Here is a 13,687-nt window from a genome sequence, read left to right as displayed (position 1 = left end):
TATTAGACTAAAATAAGTGGAATATACATGTTATAACTTGTAGGGTAACCGTTAATAAAGGTATAGGACTAGCATATACAGCTCCCAAACTAACAGGAAAAAGCAGTTAAAAAAATCGATCCAAAAGAAGGCAAGAAGAGAAAAAGAAAATAGAAAAAGCAGGATAATAGCACAAAAAAATGTATATATAAATTAAGAAAGCTGTAACAGAAATCGTTAGTCAAAGACGGAAACACGTTTTTTTCAACTTTCATTAAACTGATCTCCTATAAATCACAGTATTACATGTTGGTCCAAACCTCTTTCTGTTTTTTCATTCACTTTAATAAATATTTAAAATGTCTATTATACTGTAGGTCCTACAGGAGTCAAGAAAATAGACCGGGTTCCTGCTTTTACGGACCTTATTATCGTTGAATGGGTAAGAGAAAAGTTAACTATATCATCACAACTGTCAGAATTGCTATGACGTCAATAAATTGTCTTTACCTCACCATCATGCACGCCTGTGTTCCTAAATCTTACTCAATTATTCTTCTTTAAGTACTCAAGGGGAAAGAAGTTAGGACTTTGCTACACAAAAGCCAGCAGAATGGTAAATCAGTACATACCAGATATTACTATACTTAGTTTGATCTGCAGTTAGTAGTCTGTCTTGAAAGCTGGTTACTAATTCTGGAGCAGTCCATCGCAGAGGGAAAATTTTTTTATCATCTGTTTCAATATAATCCTCCTGTTTTGTTAGAAAGCATACAGAAGTTTAAATTCTATCACGCTTTTTAGTGAACTCAATGATTTAACACCAGGTCATTCTCAGAAAACACATACCGAACCCAAAAGACATATCAGAAAAAGAAATGGGCATGAAGAGAGATTTTCTGGGCAGCAGGTGGGTGAGGTTTTCTCTGAAGCCTCCTGGGCTTCGTGAGCTGCTCTCTGAGCCCTGAACACTTGCTCAGTCGGCCTTCCTGGAAAAGGAAGGTACGCCACGTCTGATGCGCAGAACACAGACTCTGAGCAGAACACCTTTTAAAATACGCTGGGCCTTATGCCCCGAGTAGGGCAGCAGTGCCTGCGGTTAATAAGAGCACAGGCTGGGCTCTAAGTCCACGCTCAACCGTGTACAGCTAGCTACCAGACTCTGGGCCCGCAACAAACACGCGAAGCCTTTTTATCTGTAAAACGAGGATGATACAATACCCACCTCCCCTGATGGTGAGGATTCACACAGATACTGTGGGCAACTACTTCATGCTGCCTGGTGCGCAGCAAGGGCTCAAGACGCCAGAGCTACCATGTAGACAAATACCTGACTCATACTCACGTAATATAGTTCAGTTACACAGTACTGTGAAAACGTGACCCCTGTGGTCCTCATAAGAACCCCTGGAAGACACCGGAGCCAGAGCAGTCACATTCTGTGCCCCATATCATGTCACCTCATTCAGCTGGGCTCCAAAAAAACATGACAACCTAACCGGTCTCTTATTTTGTTTCAGGATATATTTACAGCTGAGTTTAAAAAATCTAAATTCCAAGCGTACTATAATCTGAGCCAGAATTTTCCTGGAGGAAGACTGATATGACATGTACAGTGTATTTTATTACACAGGTGGTAAAGATTATTGCCCATGTGTTCACCCTAAAATGTATTATGCACCGTCAAGCTACCTTAATTACGCTGCATAAAAGTCTTATTTTTAAACAAAGCCTTTGGAAAGCTGTCACAAAACCTCAGCACAGAGCCACTGATGCAGACAAACCACACAAGCCAACGCTTCTGTTAAAATGACTAGAACAAACCACTCTCCAAAAAAGGCAACATAACCAAGATTCGTACCCCTCTTCCAAAACCAGAGTGGCGTTCTGTGATATGACCACCTCATGACTATGAAATTAAATCAGCTTCAGGAGAGAATCTTTAAACCTTGGCTTACCTTGTACCTGCTGAATCCTATTCCATAATCTCCCACTTTCACATTCAGGTCCGAGGTAAGAAAACAGTTCCGCAAGGCTAAGTCACTGAAAACAGAAAGAGTGACGTGAACACAAGGACAAGGGGATCTGCAAGCAGGACGATGTCACCCCAAACTGCTATGAACAGGGCTTTCTCTATGAAGCAGAGTGGGTGTTGAGAGCTTGCTCGGCATCTAGCTCCCTGCTCGGCAGGGAGTCTGCTTCTCCCTCTGACCCTCCCCCTCTCATGCTGTCTCTCTCTCTCAAATAAATAAAAATCTTTTTAAAAATAAAATTTTAATTATTTAAAGATTTTAATTTATTTGAGAGAGAAAGACAGAGATAGTGAGAGGAAGCACAGGAGGGGAGGACAGGGAGATGCAGGCTCCCCACTTAGCAGGGAGCCCGACACAGGACGGGATCCCAGGACCCTGGGATCTGACCTGAGCCGAAAGCAGACGCTTAAAGAAGGATGACGCTTACGACTGAGCCACCCAGGTGCCCCTAAAATTCTTTTCTAATGGAAATGGAAAAAGGATTATATATCATATGCTTCATTACTAAAATCCATGGAGATGATCAGGTTTTTTCTTACAATAGTAACTGATACGGCGGGGAACCTGGGTGGCTCAGTTGGCTCAACGTCTGACTTGTGATCCTCTCGTGGGCTGTGAGATTGGGCCCAGCATGGGGCTCCACGCTCAGCAGGGAGTCTGCCGAGAGTCTCTCCCTCTGCCCCTGCCCCGTGCTCACTCGCACTCTGTAATAAATAAATAAATCTTAAAAAAAACAAACACAACAAGTAACTGCTAAGGTTAAATATTGACCATATCTATACCTGCTGCTGCGTCCATAGCAGATTTATGGCTCATTTCCTACTGTTTTAAGAGTGACCAAGAGGGGCGCCTGGGTGGCTCAGTCAGTTAAGTATCTGCCTTCGGCTCAGGTCATGAACTCAGGATCCCTGGATAGAGCCCTGCATTGGGCTCCTGCTGAGGGAGCTTTTCCCTCTCCCTCTGCCCCTCCGCCCTGCTTGTGCTCTCTCTCTCTCTCATTCTATTTCAAATAAATAAATAAAATCTTAAAAAAAAAAACAATGCTAGGTGAAATAAGTCAAGCAGAGAAAGACAATTATCATATGGTTTCTCTCATCTATGGAACATAAGAACTAGGAAGATCGGCAGGGGAAGAAAGGGATAAAGAAAGGGGGGGTAATCAGAAGGGGGAATGAAACATGAGAGACTATGGACTCTGGGAAACAAACTGAGGGCCTCAGAGGGGAGGGGGTGGGGGAATGGGATAGACCGGTGATGGGTAGTAAGGAGGGCACGTATTGCATGGTGCACTGGGTGTTATACGCAACTAATGAATCATCGAACTTTACATCAAAAACCAGGGATGTATGGTGACTAACATCATATAATAAAAAATATATTAGTATAAAACAAAAACAAAAACAATGACCAAGAATTTTAAAACACTATGAGCTAAAGTGTCTGCATAATTTTTTACAGTAACTTGTATTACTTGAGTAAGTCTAGTGGTTGTCTATTTATTATAAGTAAAGATGAATAAAATTACAACTTCAAGTACCCAAAACTAATCTACATTAAAAATATTAATTTTTTAGCTTCTTTTTCAAAGACATGTGAGTGTTACAAGGAGGCCCTTTCCAAATTACTTTGCTTTCTTGCAAACCCCACCTCTCCACAGGGAGGTAAAGAGCACATTTTCAGGACTTACTGAAAACAATTTACATAGTTTATTTAAGAACAGGTTAATTCTCAAAAATACATACGCTGAAAAGTAAAAACTACTTTTCCTGAAAGAACCTTCCATATAGACAACAGAATAAATACTTTGAATTTTGGTATAAGCCCCTTTTTATCTTTCAATCTTTTTATCTTTTTGATCATCCATTGGCATAGGAATTAGAAAGTCCACTAAATTAAAGGAGAAAAGCACACCCAATATATACTTTCAAATCATAAAGTTATCAAAAACTTTCTCTAGTCCGAAACTCAAAATGTTTCCCTTTATATGACTTCAGAAGACAAAAGCTTAAACTAATGATTAAATTCTTAATTTTCAAAGATACTAATTTCCGAAGCTGAGGCTGATGATGGCAGCAGCTAAGGGTGGTGACGTAACTCAGTGACCGCCAGCCTGGTACATAATGACACTGATCCAATCACCCGTTAATGGCTAAGATTTATAAAGCACTTACTCTACGCTGGGCATTTCTCTGAGCTCTATACACGCACTGCCTCACTTAATCTTCACCAGGAACTTTGGAAGTGGATACTCTTATCTTCCCCTTTACAGATGAGGACACAGAGAATCAAAGTAACTTTGCCAGGGCTGCAAAGCCAGCTCTAAGACGCCGTCCCCCCAGGAACTGTCAGCGACAACGCACCAGCAATCAGAGCGCTGTCCTGGGCGTATGGCTGGTCCCGATGAACATGTGCCCATCTAGACGGCCAGCTGGTTCTATTCTACCGTCTCTACACTGTTTACTAGTGGTAATTTTCACAGTGCTCCCCTCAGAAGCCTCAGGCCTGTGGTGTCCGGGAGCAAGAGAGAAACTTCCAATCTTAAGAAGAAAATCTGTCTCTCTTTTTTGGAATGAAGGGAGGCAGGAGGGAGGAAGAAGCAATATACCCTCTGAGGGCAGAAAAATGCTTTCCATCATGTGACACTGTCCACTAGACAAGACAGTGCCGTGGGTTCTGCCAACTGAGGCTCTGTCACCGAGCACCACTGATGGGCGTTTCCAGAGTCTCTAGAAACAGATCCTTCCTAACCTTCCCCACACCCATCTCCTAAGAGCAGAATTAAAGGCTGGGTGCCAGCATTCCAAAAGGGCCCTGCGTGTGTCCCTTGCAGGCGGGCAGGGGTCTCAGCACTTGGTGCCTTCCCCGCAGGCCATCTGAGCACCAACCCCTGGGCAATAACTGGGCTGCCCTGCTCCCTCCGCCTCCCCTCTCTCCTTCCACATGTTCAGTGCAGGTCTTTAGACACATCAAATATGAAGGATACGGAAAAGATGAAAAGTCACATAAGTAAAAGGCCTTTGGCTTTCACTGTAAAAGGCACCCTAAAACTCTTCCACGATCCAACGGACGCTCTCAGGGGAAGGAGGATGCTTCTCCTCACCTGAAATCTGGAGTAATGAGGACCGAAACCAGGATCGGACTGGAGGAGCGTCTTCTTAACTTAGCCCCTACTCCACCCGACGCACGCGAGCGCCACACTCAGCACAGAGGGGAAGCGACAAAGGCGATGTGGGAACTCACCCTGGCTCCACGACTTAGGAGCCGCGTGACTTGGGGCAAGTCACGTAACATATCGGAGCCTCAGCTTACTCACAAACCAAAGGGATGTGCTGTTAAGAGCTAACTCACAAGGTTTTGTAAGGATAAAATAAAGCAATATATGAAATGTTCTCAAAATGTTAAGGTGCAATCCGGTTCCAAGATAATGATCTAATTTGAGTCAAAATTGGTAAAAGCAAATATTCTCTGAAGCCCAAACACAAAGCCAGAGAAGAGAAAAACACAGAGGCGTAACTTAACAACACAGGTAATTCTTGACGTCAATGGCTGCTTTTGGTCAGGAAACACAAACACCCAGTATTTTCTTCCTTCAAGTTGAAAAACAGGTCTAGCGGTGAGGCTGCCAAATGATCCAGCTCCGACAGTCTCTGGCTCCGTCCCCTCGGCCAGCAGCAAGGCTGCCGCCTCCGCCGTCAGTGACGGTACAGGACTCGGCTGCGTGAGCGGGGCAAGCAGACGTGGGAAGTGGGGATCCACAGATCTGAAGAGTTCCCCATCCTGACTCACAAGGAAGCATCACTACTTGTCTCAGCTCAGCTAGAGCTGGAGTGAACCCGGCCCCAGAAGGACTGCTCGACTGGAAACAGCTCAGTGAGGCTGGAGCCATTTTCAAAGTCACCCACACCTCAATTCATGTTACTTATGCTTTCCCAAGCCAGCTGAATTCCTGATAAACAGAGGTGCACATGGAAAGGAAAATAACCGAAACTTACTGCTGAATATTCTTCCAGGGCGTGGCATACATTATCTTAAGTCCTCTTGACAACAGCACTTCAGGATAAAGATTATCCCCATTTCAAAGAAGAAACAGGTTCAGAAGGATTAAGTAACGTGGCTTATCTTGGTACAGCTGACCAGAGGTGAATTAACAACCTGAACCCCTAATTCTTGTTTTGCTGACCAGACTGCTCTGCCTTTGGCAGTCATGGAAGTTTAAAAAAAATCCCTAAATTTTGAAGAAACTGCCACTTAGCACCACTCAAAGCGGTACAAGCTCAAGACGAAAGCCCGAGGAGTCTGATATGGCACAAAGGACACAGTTTTGAAAGCTTTTGCCCCGATTTATTAGGTCAGTCCTTGCTAGCTGAACAAGACTATATTTACTGAGCGCCTCCTGCATGTCAGGAACCTGCTAGGCTCCAGGCGTACAGAGGACACTTGCACTGTGAAACTCTGGACAGACGCCGAGGAGAAGGTCTGTGGCTGGAATGTGGGCCACCACTGCTGGCCTGGGTTTTGAGAAACGGTGATAACATGGGGACAAGCCTCCGGTTCTCAGTTTTCTCCAGGACCGGGCCAGAGCTGACGCTGAGCCGGACAGTCAGGCATCTATGGGTCTCGACCTCTGGTTATGGCTTATCTCCTCCCTGTACACGATTACAAGACTGGACAAAATACATAAGGCGGCAGTTTTCAGGTACTGGACAGTCAACAGCCCAGGTTCTAATCCTGAAGAGAAACAAAATACCAGAGGGGAGCTCCCCATGTGCTCCAGGGCTCTGTTTAGGGTCACTTTACAAACTGCAGCAGACAGACACGGAGCCCAGAGAGCAGGAGCCTCCCTGGACGGCGGCAACAGAGGCTGCCAAAGAGGCTGAACTGCAGGGCGAGGCAGAAGGAGAGGAGGGAGGAAGCTCAGAGAGCGAGCAAGCACCCCAGAAATCTGCATGGGGTCCCTCCGAGTCTTGTCTGCGGCCGCCTCCTGAGCGGCACATGTGTGCACCTGGAAGAGAACGAGGCTGACGGACACTCACAGAGCTGGGAAGACTGGTCAGAGTGGAGACTTCCCTCAACAGCCTGGTGACCCCCTTCAAAGTCCTTAAGAAGAAGGCTACTCTAACATACGGCAAGGGATACCCTAGGCCTGTTGTAAAGGCGTCCCCACCAGCATGGAGCTGAGCTGCCTTCGGGATGCAACTGCACGCTCTTCAGAGGGGTAGTGCTCACGCTGGGCGTGCACTGGAATCACTTGGGAGGCGAGTGAAAACTCAGTGGGGCTGGTAGTACCCCTCACACAACCCCCGCAACCCAAGCCCGGCCTAGAAGGCTGGTCAGGGATCAGGGTCAGGGAAGGCCGGCGTGGTTATCAAGTGACAAACCAGCTGGCTTCAGAGCACGGCCAGCACTATGCCACGGATCCCAGAACATTCATTTTCCCATAAGGCCTAGCGTCATCTAGAAAACTGGAACATTAAGTACTTTACTCACCCCCGATGATTTTAAGTTGAGGGCTAGGGTCCCAAGGCCAAGCGGCCCTCCACCCGAAGATGCCCACTTTCATCTTCCCCGTGCTCCGTACATGCGCTCAGCCTGCGGCGAGCCTTCCTTCCACGGACACAGCACAGTCAGCCCAAGCCTAGCGCTCTGTCCTCCCGCGTCCACTCACGCACATGTACAGGCTTTTGCATTAACTGGGTTACAGGAATACTAGTCTTCTGAGGCCTCTTTTTTTTTTTTTGAATAAAAAAAAATGTGTTTTTTTTTTAAACTATCTTCCTCCCCCAGCTCCACCCACTCCAGGTAATATGTATTAACAAACTGGTGAGTATAATCTTTCTGTATTTTTCCATACACATAGTGTACACACAAGAAAATACAGATAAGGGGAAGAGGGAGCATTTGCTTTATGCAACATGCCAACCTCTCTACATCTTTATTTCTTACTCAGCAACATCACAATGTGGAATCCCTCTGGGTCAACTAGACCAGCAGCTCCACATCTTTCTCTATGACAGCCGTGTGGTAGCCCACAGTGCGGATGGCCTGAAACTGGCTCTCGTTCCCCCCCGTGAGAGTTTACTTTGTCGTGTTTCTTTTCTTCACCGCCACCTCAAATGACACTACGACAAATCATTCCACTCCACGTCCTTAAGTTTCAGTGCCTCTCTGTCCTATGGAAGTGAATCTAGCAACGGGAGTGTGTATTTTTAATTATACAGCTATTGCCCCACTAGCTCTCCAAAAACTGGTAATGATTCATATGCAATTCAGGACAGAAACTTCCCCATATCCTTACTAGCAACAGCAGCTCTGAGGTTCCATGCCTCTAACCCGCACGTCCCTAACTACTGAATGGGACCACCTTCCCGTTTGCTGGCCCGTCTGCCTCTGCCCATCGTCTAGGGGCTCCTCGTCCTCTTGCCAATGCGTAGGTGCCTGTTGTGTGTCGTGAGCAGTCGCCCTTGGCTGCTCCTCGTGTTGGAAACTACATCTTCCCAAGTCTGTTGTCCACCGACTTTGTTGTGGTGTTTGTTGCTATGCAAAATATTTAATTTTTTTTTTTAAGATTTTATTTATTTATGTGACAGAGAGACAGCCAGCGAGAGAGGGAACACAGCAGGGGAGTGAGAGAGGAAGAAGCAGGCTCCCAGCGGAGGAGCCTGATGTGGGACTCGATCCCGGAACGCCGGGATCACGCCCTGAGCCGAAGGCAGACGCTTTAACGACTGCGCTACCCAGGCGCCCCTAAATATTTAATCTTTATAGAACGGTCGACCTTTCATGTAATAGCCGCCCTTTATTGTACAACTCCTGGGTTTATCTCAGGAGAGGAGGGCCTTTCTAGTTAGGAGGCCTCGCTCATCGCTGGGTAACACAAACAGCCTTCCAGAATTTTGCCAATATCACATTTATTTCTTGTATCTTGATTTTTACATACAGGATGGTGCAGACTTCCAATAATTTCCCAGATGGCTGGGTAACTATGCTCACATTTAACAGGGAAGCTATCTCTTCCCCGCTGATAGGAGTTTCACTTTTGCCATAGATTCACTTGGTCTACGTACTGTCTACTCTCTACCTATCTGTTTCTCCGTCAAAACCATACGGATCTCTACGACAGTGGCTTGCTGTGAGTTCTGGTACCTCGTAAAGCAAGCCTCCCTTTCTGCCCCAACTGACTTCTTTTTCATACTCTACTGGCTCTTCTAGACACTTATTTTTCCACGTGAAGCTAAAGATAATTTTTACCTGCCCCCCCCCAGCAATCCTGTGAGGGTTCTTAATGGGATTGTTTATGAAGTTTACGTATTAATTCTGAGTTAACATGGGCGCCTGGGTGGCTCAGTCGGTTAAGTGTCTGCCTTCGACTCAGGTCATGATCCCAAGGTCCTGGGATTGAGCCCCGTATCAGGCTCCCTGCTCAGTGGGGAGTCTGCTTCTCTCCCTCTGCCCCTCCCCTGGCTTGTGCGCTCTCTCTCTCACTCACTCTCTCAAATAACTAAAATCTTTAAAAAAATAATTTTGAGTTAACTGACATTTCTGTGTTGTCTTCCCACCAAAAAATGGGCTACATCTTTCCACTTGTTCACATGTTTTATGTCCTTCGGTGACACTGCACACATAGTCCTGTGTCCTTCTCACATTTACTCCCAAATAATTTATAATAAATTATAAATAATTTCTGTGGCATTGCTGAAAACGGAATGAGGATTTTTTACCCTCATTTCCAGATACACTTTAGTGTATCTATAAGCAAGCTACAATGAATTCTTACTAATTTTTTAAAGAAAATTTTTGTTTTTTAAAGAAACTAGTATCTTGCTTTTTCTCAATATACAGTATCGTGTCCCCAGTAAAAAAGGGTGACCAGTGATTGTTTAGGGTAGCTTACTGGCTAAGAGTGTGGGCCCTGGAGACCACAGCTCTGATTTTGAATCCCAGCTCTGCTCTATGACCAAGATCTTCCAAGTGAAGAACCCGAGACTAGCGCAGGTGAGGCCCCACATCTGGGACCCTCACTCTTTCATTTCACACACACTGGTCACTCATGCCAGAGGTTCAGCACAAGCTGATTAGTAACCAGACTTCCTAATCTCTACCACTGTGGACACAACACACAGTACAGATTAAGAAAAAATCATGTAAAATTGCACCGAACCCTAGTGTTTACGTATCATGCTCCTGCAACACTGGGTAGCCACACTCTGAGAGCCGGAGAACCCCAGGGTTTCTCAGCAGAAAGTTACCTTAACTTTAAAAGTGGGAAAATCCTAAAGAGGCTCTCTCGTGAACAGTGGTCACCCGGGTACCTCTCAAGGCCACGGCCACAGAGGTCTTCAGCTATCTGAGCCACCACAAGGCCCACGCCACCCACTGGAACCTGTGTACTTAGCTCATCACAGTGACCTGTGGCATCTCACTGGAGCTGCTAAGGAAGGCTGACAGGCAAGGGACAGGAAGTCCCAGGCTCTCGGCCAGAAAGGCAGAATGGTGTGGAGCGTAGCATACTGGCAGCTTCTGCTGTTTACATGGCCTTCACAGATGTCACATGTAAACTTCAGAGTTGCAGGCTACCTAAGACCCAGGCATACGTCTCCTCTTAAACAATAGGCAAAAATAAAATGTAATTGGGGGTGCTTTACTAGATCAGTTTCCAAAATAGCCAACGGCTTTTAGTTGGACGTGTGGGCTATTCTATTTTCAACCAACACAGAAAGCCTGACTTTGAGTCAGCCAATAAATATTCTGACTCCAATTTAAAAATATGCTATATGGTTTGCTATGATCAAAAAAAAAAAAAAAAAAAAAAAAAGCTTAAAGCACAAATTTTGCCCCAAGTGGGAATTTTACATAAAACATAGCTACTTAAAAGAGAGAGAGAGAGGGACGCCTAGGTGGCTCAGTCAGTTAAGCGTTTGCCTTCAGCTCAGTTCATGATCCCAGGTCCTGGGATGAAGTCCCACATCGGATTTCCTGCTCAGCAGGGAGCCTGCTTCTCCCTCTCCCTCTGCCACTCCCCCCGCTTGTGCTCTCTCTCTCTGACAAATAAATACATAAAATCTTTAAAAAAAGAGCGAGAGGGAGACAGGGAGACAGGGAGGGGACAGTTGCCAGTAGTTTAAAGAATATTACCTTGTACCTGGATAGCACCCAAACCATGTGATTTAATTTATCATCTTTATTTGTTCTAAAGCTCACACATTTCTAAATTAAGTAGAACTTTAACCTATAGAAACTCACAGGAAAAGAACATTTACTCTGATGTCTTTGCCAATTTTTAAAATACAGGAGCAGGAACAAATGTGAGCTTTAAATGCAATTTCTAGCTGCCTCTGAGGCCTTCACGCTGTTGAGTCTGACATGACATTCTCTCTAAACGCCCCAGCCTCCAAGATCAAAAAACTCCTAAACCACCTTTTAGGGAATAATCTGCCGCGTCTTACAAAAGAGTAACAATATAAATATGCTGAGTATTAACCTGCTATAAGAGATTAAAAAATGAAATCCAAGGTTTCTCCATTATAAGGCAAACAGATATTTACATTTTGAAGTTTCGTGTAAGGGATTCTGCCTCGTGCTTGAAGAAACCCATAATCTTTGGGGTTTTTTATAAAGCCCTTTATCAGAATGACTTGCTTACTCTGCATGTCAAATAAGATATAGATGTATGGAAAAATGTTAATAATTTTCTTTCTTCCCTACCCTGAAATAACATTGAGAATTTGATAAGAGTACTTTTCCATGTCTGTTCTCACATACACACACGCACACACACACACACTCACTCAACCACATGCACGCACTCACACCTCTACAAATACAAGCAGATGTTTTCTTATTTAAAAAGATGGCATCACACTATAAATATATTCCTGTGAAACCTACCTTTTAAAAATAAGAATACTAAAAAAAAAAAAAAAGAATTCTTAGTAGCCCTTAAGGTCAACACACACAGGTGCTCCTTTTCTGCTCTTCGGATCATTAAGAGTTAAATGACTTAATTAAAGTCAACTAAAGAGAAGCTGGTTTCCCTGGAGACCTGAGAAATAATTTCAAACATATTTTAAATATAAATCTGAGCTCAGAAGGCTAGAGGAGAATAAGCAGAAATCTCCTTTTGGGTTGACAGAACCATTACCTCAGGCCTCAAAGCCCTTTGTTGTTTTAATTACGAAAATTACATCAAGGGTCTGAGCAAACAAAATACAATGTGCTCCAAAGACCTGTGGCTGTTCAAATCGGACCAGAACGGTTTCTGCACAAATGCGTCACACTGACCGCTGTACTGCTCGCACACAACCCCTGACCACCTGCAACCCGCCCGGGGGTGGGGTGGGGCGGGGCGGGGAAGCAGGTCTCTCCGAGCGCTGGCTGCCAGCCTATCAGATCCTCCCTTCCTCACCCAGCAACCTCGCAACTAGAACCACAGCCTGACGCTGTCATGAAAGGGACACACAGAGAGATGTCTGCAGGGAGACTGGCACCGTCTGCTCTCAGCTCTGAGCAAATTTTTCACATTCTCTGAAATTCTGGAAATGGCTTCTAGACCTCAGGCTGTATGGAGACATTCTGTTCCCTGGTACCAGTTTAACGGAAGCCCAACTCCACCCTCATTCCGACACTGGGACATCCAGGACAGCTTCTACTCATACGCCCTCCAAAGTCCTTTGCGGAACCTGGACGCCCACGGCGCCGCCGGGTGGACCCACCTGTGCAGGAAGTGCAGCTTGTGCATGGCGGCCAGGCCCGCCGCGATCTCGCAGGCCATCCGCTGCAGCAGCATGGTCTGCGAGTCCCCCCGCATGTGCTCTTGCTCGTTGCGCAGGTAAGCTTTTAGGTCACCCTGCAAAAAGGAGTCCAGGTCAGCTTCCACGGGGACGAGGTGAACGAACTGGCAACTGAACAGGTGCCTGAGCCAATGGTAACTATGAAGATTATTTATTAGAAATCACTTAGATTTGACCTCGATAAAGAATCTGATTCGAAGCAAGTTCCAAATTACAAAGAGTAATTCCATTCAAAGACTTTGAAGTATAGAGAACACTATTATCTTTTAGGATCATTCTAGCTAAATTATTAGTTTATCTTTAAACTAAATATTAGTTTATATGAACACACGTAAAGCAAAACAGTAAAAATAAGACAATTTTTCAATGATGCACAATATAAACTAAGTGCAGATTATAGAAGTTTCCAGGTAACTGACATGATATGGTGCTATGCACGCTGTCTTTAAGGATTCCAGGAGACACACGGTCAGAGAACATTACGTCATGAAGGCTATCGCCAAAGCACTTGTGAGCAACGGAGAGGGACAGAACGAAAGAAAACTGGGTGGGAGAGGAGGGGAAAAAGCACGCTGAGTGCTGGCCAAGTCTCTGCCAGCCTCCCCAGGGCCTTGTGTGGCCCAGACGCCACTCTGAGAAAGAACATTCCAGCCCGTCCACAAAAATTCATGAAGTTACAAAGCCCATTCAAAGGAGGGCAGCCTGGGCAGGAAAACGAACAAATTCACACCTGGACACCCGATATGCAACCGCTGAAATGCCGAGCTCTCCAGGCACTCCCACCGGACCTCCCTGTGTTACTCTGCCTTTCTGCCGGGACTTTAATTTAGGACTGTATGTTTTGGGGAATATACGTTTAAGGAAATAAAATCTTCCACATTCTCTTTA

At 45.3% G+C, this 13,687-nt stretch overlaps 1 protein-coding gene across 1 annotated transcript in view; it reads right to left on the bottom strand.

Moving 5' to 3' along the window:
- LMTK2 (lemur tyrosine kinase 2) overlaps positions 1–13,687 on the bottom strand; it is an 82,017-nt gene that overhangs the window by 17,446 nt on the left and 50,884 nt on the right. Inside the window, exons 7-9 of the mRNA XM_040634773.1 lie at positions 12,722–12,855; positions 1,938–2,022; positions 612–733 (exon numbers count right to left, since the gene is read on the bottom strand). Coding sequence (XP_040490707.1) covers positions 612–733; positions 1,938–2,022; positions 12,722–12,855 — 341 coding nt within the window. The remainder of the gene's footprint in view (positions 1–611; positions 734–1,937; positions 2,023–12,721; positions 12,856–13,687) is intronic.

The sequence above is a fragment of the Ursus maritimus genome, unplaced genomic scaffold (assembly GCF_017311325.1).
Source record: "Ursus maritimus isolate PB19 unplaced genomic scaffold, ASM1731132v1 scaffold_2, whole genome shotgun sequence".
Classification (NCBI taxonomy): Eukaryota; Metazoa; Chordata; class Mammalia; order Carnivora; family Ursidae; genus Ursus; species Ursus maritimus.
This window is presented reverse-complemented; position numbering and strand designations above follow the sequence as displayed.